At 43.7% G+C, this 11,270-nt stretch overlaps 2 protein-coding genes across 2 annotated transcripts in view; one reads left to right on the top strand and one right to left on the bottom strand.

Annotated features, from left to right (window-relative positions):
• Positions 1–2,904: 2,904 nt before the first annotated feature.
• On the bottom strand, positions 2,905–10,955 carry SDF2 (stromal cell derived factor 2). Its single transcript, XM_040243924.1, has 3 exons — positions 10,483–10,955; positions 6,236–6,432; positions 2,905–3,578 (listed from the first exon to the last, which is right to left on the bottom strand). Exons 1-3 carry the CDS (start codon positions 10,631–10,633, stop codon positions 3,291–3,293), a joined length of 636 nt encoding a protein of 211 aa, XP_040099858.1. The 5' UTR covers positions 10,634–10,955; the 3' UTR covers positions 2,905–3,290.
• SUPT6H (SPT6 homolog, histone chaperone and transcription elongation factor) overlaps positions 10,931–11,270 on the top strand; it is a 30,498-nt gene continuing 30,158 nt past the window's right edge. Inside the window, exon 1 of the mRNA XM_040243917.1 lies at positions 10,931–11,103. The gene's annotated coding sequence lies outside the window, so the exon portion shown is untranslated. The remainder of the gene's footprint in view (positions 11,104–11,270) is intronic.

Below are 11,270 nucleotides of genomic sequence, written 5' to 3'. Positions count from 1 at the left end.
CCGCCCTGCCGGGGAGCCACCCCCCCGCGCGCCCGCCCCGCCGGCTCCGAGCTGCGCCGCCGCGGGCCGACCAGCTGCACGCGCAGGGACAACGCTGGGCGAGGAAGCGTTGGCGCGCCTGCGCCCCGCCCCCCGCAGCCCGCCAGCCAGCCAGCCGTCTCCTTGCCCTGCCCCGCCCGACGCCCGCGATTCAGCGGGGCCGACTGGCTGCTTGCGCGAAGTGAAGGCGTGGCTCCAGAAGGAGAGCGCAGGGTAGCGGCCCACGACTGACACACAAGCCCCGCCCCCGGGCGCACCGTTCTGAACCCGGAAAAGCGGAGCCAGGGGTTTACCACCGGCCCGCGGCCCTCCTCGCTGGCTGGCAGTGGTCTTCGCTGGGTAGTTTCGGCCGCGGAGAGTTACACTTTCAAAGCAGTATGCCGGAGTAGTTGTAGTCTGCTTGGCTACTTAGGGCTCGGACTGAGGCTACCGCAGAAGTTATACTTCTGAATCACACGAACTAGTTACCTTAACTCATTCTTGTCTGAACATCAGTAAGGCGGAAACCAAGAGGTATTTAAAGGCCTCAAATATCCCACCTCATTGCATCCACAAAGGAATGAGTTGCACCATTCTGGACTCTTCACTGCAGTTTTCAGTTACTACTGAGAATAGCACCATTTAGGCACTGGGCTAGGAGGGGCATATTACTGAAGTATATTGTTCTTGCACTTAAGCAATAATTTACCTGGGGAGCAAGCATAATAACATGAAATAGATAATTCAGAGTCAACTTTATTTTGCCTGTTTCCTTCTCTGTAAAACGAAGGCACTGGACAGTTTCTGTCCAACTCTAGTACAGTGATGTCAATACAAGCTAAAGAAATTTAGCTTTAGCTCCTTTGACATACTTATTTCAAAATAAGTACTTCACATCTCTTTGCTCTGACATCCTAACCTAAACATCTTCCAGGCTTTCTCTTGGAGACTTTTTTCACTCCTACAGATAAAGCACCATTTCAGCTTTCACCGAGGTTACCCAGAGTTGCTTTTACCCCTCCAACTGGTTTCCTTTCACATCTAGTCCTCTTATCAGTCATTTCACATCTCCCCATTTCACATCTCTCCGCACTTTTTTTTTTCCCCTAAGTTCATACTTATCTCCAGTGCTAGAGGTCCTCCATCCACCTTGTAACCTGCAGCCCCAAGGTATATTCTTTCTTTCCTGACTTTCAGGAAGGGCCCAACAACTGAGTAAAAACACTGACCAAGCCACGGAGAGGTACTTGCAACACAACTCCCTACTCTTACATTATGAAGAGTTACTCTTTACTCAACTGTTTCCTATCATTTCCTTTCTCCCCAGACTGTTACCTCTCTACTCCCAACCATCTCAATAGCATGAAATGTTGATTTTGTCATTTGTCTACTTCTTTTTGGAGAGATTTCAAGCAAGCAATGCAACTAAAATGGAAAAAGAGGAGAGAAGGCAGAGATGGAGTTCCTCAAGTAGTTCCTGGCCTCAGCTTACTGAGACATGTCCTTGTAAAAGGGATCAATCCTTTTAATGTTATGGGCTACATCTGGCACAGACTTGATATGCCCAAATGTTCAACATTAACTCCCTAAAGCAAGTTAAGGAAAAAAATCCAGGTTTCTAAAAATAAAAAGGGCCTGCTAAGTTACAAAATTCCAGCAGATGGCAGTCACTTCTGTTTATCGCTCACATCCTTGAAGGATGGAGGAGCAAACCTCCTGGATCTACCCAGTAGAGAAAAGAAGTGAGGTGAACAGAGAACAAAAGCTTTCTAACCCCTTTTCAAAGAGAGATATTTATATTTGTCCAAAAAGTATAGCTATCTCCCAAGAGCTAAGTACAGTTGGACTGCAGTAAAAAGAATATATGGCAGACACAGCTGGATTCCTATATTCAAATTACTTACTAGCTTTAAGAATTCAGGCAATAACTATTCTGTTCTGCATTGGTAAAATTGTGGCATCTACCTGGTAATGTATTTGTGAGGATTAAATGAGGTGAGATCTATAATATGGTGCCTGCTGCTGCTGATGCTGCTAAGTCACTTCAGTCGTGTCCAACTCTGTGCGACCCCATAGACGGCAGCCTTCCAGGCTCCTCCATCCATGGGATTTTCCAAGCAAGAGTACTGGAGTGAAGTGCCATTGCCTTCTCCGAATATGGTGCCTAGTATTTAGCGAACAGTAAATAAATGTTGGTTCCACTTTCTACCTCTACCCCTTTTACTCAAGTGCAGTAACATATCCAAAGTAAAACATTTACTGGCTATTTATTAAGGGTCTTTAGCCATAGTTAGTCTGGAGAAAGCAATGGCACCCCACTCCAGTACTCTTGCCTGGAAAATCCCATGGATGGAGGAGCCGAGAAGGCTGCAGTCCACGGGGTCGCTGAGGGTCAGACACAACTTAGCGACCTTACTTTCACTTTTCACTTTCTTGCATTGGAGAAGGAACTGGCAACCCACTCCAGTGTTCTTGCCTGGAGAATCCCAGGGACGGGGGAGCCTGGTGGGCTGCTGTCTATGGGGTCGCACAGAGTCGGACACGACTGAAGTGACTTAGCAGCAGCAGCCATAGTTAGTCTAAAATCTAATAAAAATGAGGTGCTGAGGGAAAAGAGAAAGTAAAGACAGAAAAAGTAGGATGCAGGTAAGGCTCTCAAAAGGGTCCACACCACACATGTATATGCATGGCTGAATCCTTCCGCTGTTCACCTGAAATTATCACAACATTGTTAACTGGCTATATACCAATACAAAATAAAGTTTTTTTAAAAAACAAGGATCTACATCAAAGGTTCCCATATCTCAAAACTTAGCAATGACTTTTAGGACTCAAGGATTAATCAGATTATGAAATAGCACACCTAATAAATGACAACACAGTGACTAACAATGAAATTCTTTTATCGTTTTAAAGAAAGTGGAAGAAAAATCACACAATTAATAATCCATGATGCCAAATTTCTGAAGAATAAAAATTTCCTAGCTAGGAGGGATGCCTCCTTCAGTTTTTGTCCTATTAATATCAATAAAAAGCTTCTGCTCCTTCAACAAGTCTTGTACTCAGAAAGAACTGACCCAAGTCTAGGAGAACCACCCACTCAAGTGGGAAGGGCTGAAGCTTCCAAACACAGCCTCAGTTTCCTGTGATGCGTCTTCATCTCAGTGGTGACATGGTCACTGGCCAGGGAACCTGTAGCAGGGTCCAAAGGGCGAAGGAGCAGCAGCCCTCTCGGAACACTGAGAGGTGACAATGGCTCACAGCCTGCAGACTCAGAGCTCTGTGTGGTGGCCTTCCGCCTTCAGCAACTCACTGGGCTTCATGAAGATGCCTTCCATGGCTTTCCAGTAGTTGTTCTGGCTTGGCTGGGCCATGCCGTGCACCTCTTTTTGCCCACTGATGGGTCGACCATATTGTTCTCCTGTGACAGACAGCAGAACCTCAGTGGAAGAATGCTTGAACCGCACCTCACTGTCCCTCACCCAGTAGGGCCCATTACAGAGCACTGTCCAGTCATCCAGATAATCGCCTTCACCTTCCTCACCAAAAGCACTCACTTCCTGGAAGACACAGATAGGTAGCAATATTAGTATAGCTGACACACAGGCTTGAAAAGGGGAGGGAGGCAATGGAAAGAAAATGAGGCTATCCAAGAGTGAAAAATAAAAGGCTCTCCAGTGTTGTTTAAAAATAAATTACTTTGCAAATAATCCTCTACTTGCCTTATATTTTCTATTATAGTCTGAAAACACTTTACCTCTTATTACTTGACTTTAAATATTCCTACCTCATTCCCTTAACTAGACGACCTGATGAGAAACACAATTTAGAAATGGGATGGGCTCTGGAGATAGGCAAACCTTGGATGTCAGCTTTGTCCCTTTCTGTGTAACTCCTTTGCGGTTTCATTTTCTCCTCTATAAAGTGATGATGATAATACCTTACAAAATAATTGGGAGAATTAAATAATAAATATTAGCTGAGCAAAGTATAGCAAATTCTATTGTCCACTTGTATTCTAATCCCATTCCCCATAAGGTCAAAAATTCAGAGTTTCTATAACAATTTTAAAAGTTGCTGATATTTCAGACATACATAATTTTTTTTAGTTGAAGTATAATTGACCTACAACACTATGTTACTTCCAGGTGTACAACATACTGACTCAATATTTCTATACATTACAAAATGATCACTACCAAACACATGTAACTTAAAAATACACTTAGAGCTATAAAATTTTAGAAGAAACTACATGTAATTAATAATCCTACTACTATACTTGTGGACTTCCCTGGTGGTTCAGACGGTAAAGCATCTGTCTACAATGCCGGAGACCCGGGTTCGATCCCTGGGTCGGGAAGATCCCCTGGAGAAGGAAATGGCAATCCACTCCAGTACTATTGCCTGGAAAATTCCATGGACAGAGGAGCTTGGTAGGCTACAGTCCATGGGGTCGCAAAGAGTCAGACACGACTGAGCGACTTCACTCACTATACTTGTATACTGGAACTGAACAAGTAAGTAAATGGATGACAGTGTTGGGAGCCAGGTATCTCACTGTTAAGAGTAGGAATTTACAAATAAGCAGAGAGGAGGCTAAAATGATCTATGTGGCAATGGATTAGAGTTGGAGATATCAGTAAGAACTCATGTTTAACTTATAGATACAGACAATTACATATACGACCACTTATAGACATGTATATATACACATACAGGCATGTTATTTCTTTGCTCTGGCAGGTGAGAGGGTCTCAAAGAAACAAAACCCCAGTAGCAGTGAGTTCATGCAAGGCCTAGATCTTGGTTTCTAAGAATACTCTTCTCCAATAAACAGAAGCAGGACTCCGAAGGGAAATAGCTGAATCTAGGACTGGGGAAAGAAATAGACAAGATAAGCCCATAATAATTTAGTGCCATAAAGTAAGGAAGTGTTAAAAACACAGCCACACCCAAACACAATGATGGGAGCATGTCAAATGGATACAGGAGGCAACTGAAAGAGCTCCCAACAGCCAAAGCTGGAATGTGAGCAACATAATAAAGACAGTGGTATTGGATAATAATTCAAAGTACATATAAAAAAAAAATCCAGGAATCCATATCAAGAAGTCCATATCAATGTAAATAAATGATTGAATAAATACAGAAAAAAACAAATCTCCCATGCAGAAGAATTCCAAATAAATTATATAGCTCTCCCACCCTAGAGGAGGAAAAGCGTAACTCCCCACTCAAGTAAGGGCTGTGCACAGTGACACAAGAGTCAGAGTTCTTTGTCCGAAGAGTACAGTATGTAAAGGTGAAAGATGACAAGAATAACTTTACCAGACAAACCTGAAAAACGCTACTTCAGCCAGGTCATCAATATCAGCAATCATAAGATACTATGTACCCTTGAGAGAGGAGATGAAAATGGTGCTTTACCTCTGTAGTCTACCTCCCCAAAACCTTTATAAATCTGGTCCAATCGTAAGAAAAAGATCAGACAAATTCCAACAGAGGAGTACCCTATCGTATACCTGATTGGCACTTCTCAAAACTGTCAAGGTCAACAAAAACAAGGAGGATCTAAGAAACTGTCACAGCCAAGAGTAGCCTAAGGAGACAACTAAATGTAATGTGGATGGGATCCTGGAACAGAAAAAGAACATTAGGTAAAAACTAAGGAAATCAGAAGGAGCTATAGACTTTAGCTGATAACAATGTATCAGCACTGTTTTACTAACTGTAACAAATTTGCCATCCTAATGTTAAAAATGTTAACAGGGAAAACTATGTAGAGGGTGGAGGTGAGAAGAAAGCACTCATTAAGGGATCCACATACTCAAAACTTCAAGGTTTTAAAAAAAAGGGGGGGGGCACAATTCCTAATTCATTCTCCTAATGTGGTTAGTTGACATCATTAGAAAATAATAATACTTTTTATTGCAAGTTTGGAAAACATTGGGTTTCTTTATTGCAAGATTCACCAGGATAACTTATGATACACTAACATATACCTAGCCTCTCTTTCTGCCTCATCTCTTGATCTAGATGTAATCTCTATTTTGACCAGAAACAGTTTCCTTCTCCTTATAAGACAGGCAGTTCTTCAGGTCTGCACAGAAGAGATTTATACCTGGAAGAAAAAGGGCTAAGAACCAAGATATCAAACAACTCAACTGAGTAAATGCTCTGTTGAGCAGCAGTGACCCATAGAACGCCACCTCACCTGGTTTCCAGAAAGAGGTGAGGTGAAGTGGTGACTATGGAGGTTTCGGCCAGTGTTGACGTGTGTCAGCCGGATAGGCTGACCGCATCTGATGGGAGTTCCCCTCTCACACACTGTGGCTGTCTTCCCTCGTATCCTCCAGTAACTATTGCTGTCATCCACAGAGGTTACACCTGTCACCGACTGCTGCCCACTACCTGTAGTCAAAAAGAAAAAAGTATATATAAAGGACCAGTCAGAATGCCATCATCAAAAAAATCTACAAACAATATATGCCAGAGAGGATGCAGAGAAAAGGGAACCCTCTTGCACTGTTGATGGGAATGTAAATTGATACAGCCACTATGGAAGACAGTATGGAGATTTCTTAAAAAACTAGAAATAAAACTATCACATGACCCAACAATCCCACTACTGGGCATATAGCCTGAGAAAACTGTAACTGAAACGGACACGTGTACCACAGTTTTCATTGCAGCACTATTTACAATAGATAGGACATGGAAGCAACCTAGATGTTCATTGACAGATGAATGGATAAAGAAGCTGTGGTACATATATACAATGAAATATTACTCAGCCATAAAAAGGAACACATTTGAGTCAGTGCTAATGAAGGAGATGAACCTAGAGCCTATTATACAGAGTAAAATCAGAAACAGAAAAACAAGTCTCATGTACTGACGCATACATATGGAATCTAGAGCGATGGTGCTGCTGACCTATTTGCAGGGCAGCAATGGAGACACAGACATAGACAAGAGACTTATGGGCCCGGAGCCGGGGGCAGCGGGGGATGGCTGGAGGGAGGAAAGGAAAGGGTGGGATGAATGGAGAGAGTAGCATGGGAAAATGTACCAATGTAAAATGGATAGCCAGTGGGAATTTGCTGTGTGACTTGGGGAATGTAAGCTGGGGCTCTGTGTCAACCTGAAGGAGCAGGATGTGGTGGGTGGTAGGAGGCAGGTTCAGGAGGGAGGGGATGTGTATACTTATTACTGATTCATGTTGACGTATGGCAGAGACCAGCACAATACTGTAAAGCAATTACCCTCCAATTAAAAATAACTACATTAAAAAAAATTATTAAGTTACAGATTCTTCTCTTCTAACCTTTATCAATAAAGGGTTTTTATATACAAGGAAAAAAAAAGGAAAAGAGGGTGAGCTCAACTTGACTCCTCTCTTTCCTCTGGCTAATAACGTGCCCTGTGTCATTAAAAAGGTTTGGAGGAGTGGGAAGGAAACCCTATGTGTCATAATATTTTTTTCTTCTACGACATTAAAACATGTATGAGAAACACAACGTATTTATATAGTATTAGTTACTGTATGATGAACTATATTTAAGAGTGTACCGTATCAGAATAATCCAAAAATTTGCATCAAAGGGCACTAAATATATGAACATTTGTGGTTTTCTTGAAGCACAGGCAGTGTTTAACCTGTATACAGTAGCCTGGATATCACCCAGTATATGTCAGTTATCTAATCATATTTTTAATTTTTTGTAACATTATTCAATGTTCACTATGTATTACAATCTACTACCTGTAGTCAAAAAAAAAAAATCCAAAATTTTTATTACAATCCAAAAAAATTTTTTATCCTATTTCACAATGAAAATGAGACCAGTTTTTGCTGTCAACTTTAATCCAACAAGCCATTCAGTTCAGTTCAGTTCAGTCGCTCAGTCGTGTCCGACTCTTTGCGACCCCATGAATTGCAGCACGCCAGGCTTCCCTGTCCATCACCAACTCGCGGAGTTCACTCAGACACACGTCCATCGAGTCAGTGATGCCATCCAGCCATCTCATCCTCTGTCTTCCCCTTCTCTCCTGCCCCCAATCTACAGTTATCAATTCTTTTAAGTAAAGTATCAACACGTTATGAAAGTATTCTAAAGTCATTTAAATTTGGTTCATAATGATTACAGAAGGTGTGACTTTGCAGGTTAAAAGGTTATCTTACCTCTAAAAAGGTTAAATATATACCTACAGACTTGAAAAAAGAAGGAATATACAAATATACCTAACTAGCTAACCTATATTTGAGCACTTACTAGGTATCAGATACCAACTCAAGCCTTTTACTTGAATATTCTTATTTGATACACTCGTCTAGTCTCTGGGATAGGTTTTACTATCATTGCCCCCATTTTATACTGGAGTGTTAAAAAAGATATGTCCAAGATTACACAATCCCAAGAGACAGTGCAGGGTTTGAACCTAGGTGGCCTGACTCTACAGCTCTTAACCACTCGACCACTTGGCTTCCCACAAAGTTTATTTACTGTCAAGCTCTCCCAAAGAGCCCACTCATATGAACTCCAGGGACATTCTCTTCCCTACGCCTCATTTAGTACTCAATTCTTTGAAGGTACTACATATTTCCCAGATGCTCTCCTCAGTCATTCCTGCCTGTTCCTCCTAGCTTTCCCTTCAGTCCCTAGCCCTGTCAGACAATAACTTTTCAATGACATTTTCCGTTTACCACTTAATTTACACAGTGTTGTACCACAGTCCACAGTTATCTGGGTGAATGTTTATGACTAAACTACCACTTTCTCTCTTGTTTCTTCTACTCAACCCAATGATTTTGTACATTTTTTTTAAGGGTAAACCAACTCTCCCTCCTTAATTCCGGTTCCTGCCGTAACAGTTCTCTGGGTCCTCACTGCTATGCTTCACTAAATCGCAGTCCTCACTTTCTGCCTCTTACTTTTTCACTTTCTGTTCAACCCTCCACTTCCTCTCCCATTCTTACACTTAGGGATTACCCAGAGTTCCATCCCTGGCCTTAGACATTCTTAAATAATGGTTGGGGATCAGGACAAAAGCGTTTACATGTGCTTCAATGAGCTTTTCAAATGATTCAAATTGACACCAGATTGCAAACCACAGTTCATCCTGGGCAATTTTCTTTACTCTTCCCACATCTTCAGTCACCACTGAGACAATGATGTTGTACTTAACTCTCTACCTCAGGCTCAGCACCAATCTCTCTTCTGAGCTCCAGACTTGAACCTGGTTCTCAAATCTGGCTACCCATCAGGAGCATGTGAAGAGCTTTCTAAACCTATAGATTCCTACTGGCAGGTCTCTCTCCACCCACATTCTGACTCGAATTTAGTAGATCCAAAGTAGGAAACCAGATCAAATTAAAATACAATAAACCTTACATATAGTAGGTATTCACTTAATAATCAAAGATTATTAAGACATCCCAACAATGACAATTCAGTTCCTTTTCTAGCCTAACTGGTCAGACAGGTTTTGGGTATCATGAACCACAGACCCATCTGCAAACTACAGACTTATATCCGTCTAAGAGAACTCTTTCCTCTCTTAGCTGATAGCATCATCAGCTAAAGACAGAAATCTAGCAGTGATCTTATACACCTCTCACATCTCACTAGCTCAACTTTTTTCTCTCCTTCCTGTTTTTGTTTTTCTGTAACGTGCTGACTGGCACACTACTCTATTTCCTGTATCTAGAACAACCTTAGGCACATAGTAGTTGCTCACTAAATCTACACTGAATGACTGAACCCACAAATAACTGCTGACTTATAGATGAACCCACAAGCTAAGCATTTTAATTTCATACATTAAAAAGCCCTCTAAACAGTTTCCTCTTCAATTCCAGTTGAGTCCTTTAGTTTTTCTTTACAAGAAGGGCAAGGTTTGAGTGAAAAGAGGCCAAAGGAAGAGTTGAAGAGCAAGTGTAAGATGGAAAAGAGCTAAACAGAGGGTTATAGTCTTTAAAGACTGAGGTCTTGGAAGACTTCAGCAATGTAACAGCACTTACTGTAATTTTCTATATGTCTGTCCCTCCTGCCCTGAGTACTGCCAGCCTGCAGTAGCTGAAAGCAGGCTCTGAACCTGGACAGATTTGGATCGAACCCCGTCACTGTCATTCACTAGCTGCCAAGGCCTTGAGCATGCGATTTATTTGAGTGTTTCCTCATCTGTGCAGTGAGGATAATAGTCTATACCCCGTAGTAACGTTGTAGTCTTTAAAAGTAATTATGTAACATGCCTGGCACGAAGCGCACCAGATAGAAACTAGGATTACGATTAAGATGCCTAAGGACCACTGAATTTTCGGACTCGGCCTCCAGACCTCAGCAACCTTCCTGGGTTCCCCTAACCTTCCGAGACCACACCCCTCAGAGTTTCTCCAGGCCCCGCCCCCTCCGGAGCCTACCAGGCCTTCCCAGCCCACCCGAACCCCGGTGGCCGTACCTGACCCGTAGCGCACGTCGTGTGAGTGCAGTCGCACGTTGTGGCGCGTATTGAGCAGCTTCACCACAGAACCGCACGTAACGACAGCCAGATTGGACGATCCCACAGCACTCCACAAGCCCCCGAACAACAGCAGCGACACCACAGCCATCCTGGGTGTAGCGCGGAGCCCCTAATCTCCGAAGAAACTCCGCCCCTGCCCGGAAGCGGAAGCTGCGGGCGGAACCACAGAGAAGAGAAAAGGGAGAAGCCCTAGCCTGGTCTTTATGGTTCCTTGCTAGAGAGGCCCAAGGGACAAGCTAGGGTTGGTTGCTTCCGACCCGCTTTGTTGTTTCCCGGAGCCCTGTGACAACTGCCTTCCTGAACCGCTTCGGCCAGATAACCCCCTCCTCTGACGAACCCAAAAAAGCCGAGTGGGAGAAGAGAGCACGAACTGGCCCGCCCACTCCCAGTGACAGGGCGCCGGAAGTGACGTAGCACGTTGACGCAGCAGCAGCGGCGGCGGTGGCGGCGGAGGGGTCGTGCGGTGGGTCCGTGCCATCCTTTCCCAGTCTCGGCTCAACGACTCCATTTTCCTCGGTGGGGGCTTAGAGCACCAGAGAAGCGGCGGGCCTCAGGCAGGTAAAGTTTGGACCGGAAAGCGTGTCCCTCGAATGAGTCAGGTAGGGAGCCAGGCTCCTAGGGCCTGGTCCCGTAAGGGACGAGGCACTGGGGAGCCGTATGCGGGAAGAAGGGGGGCCTCCGGCCTTCCCAACTCTGTAAGGGAGAACGAAGAGGGAAGCGGGGTA

This window comes from Oryx dammah, unplaced genomic scaffold (assembly GCF_014754425.2).
Source record: "Oryx dammah isolate SB20612 unplaced genomic scaffold, SCBI_Odam_1.1 HiC_scaffold_8, whole genome shotgun sequence".
In the NCBI taxonomy this organism is placed as follows: Eukaryota; Metazoa; Chordata; class Mammalia; order Artiodactyla; family Bovidae; genus Oryx; species Oryx dammah.
Note: the sequence above shows the minus strand (reverse complement) of the source record. Positions and strands in the feature narration are given on the sequence as shown.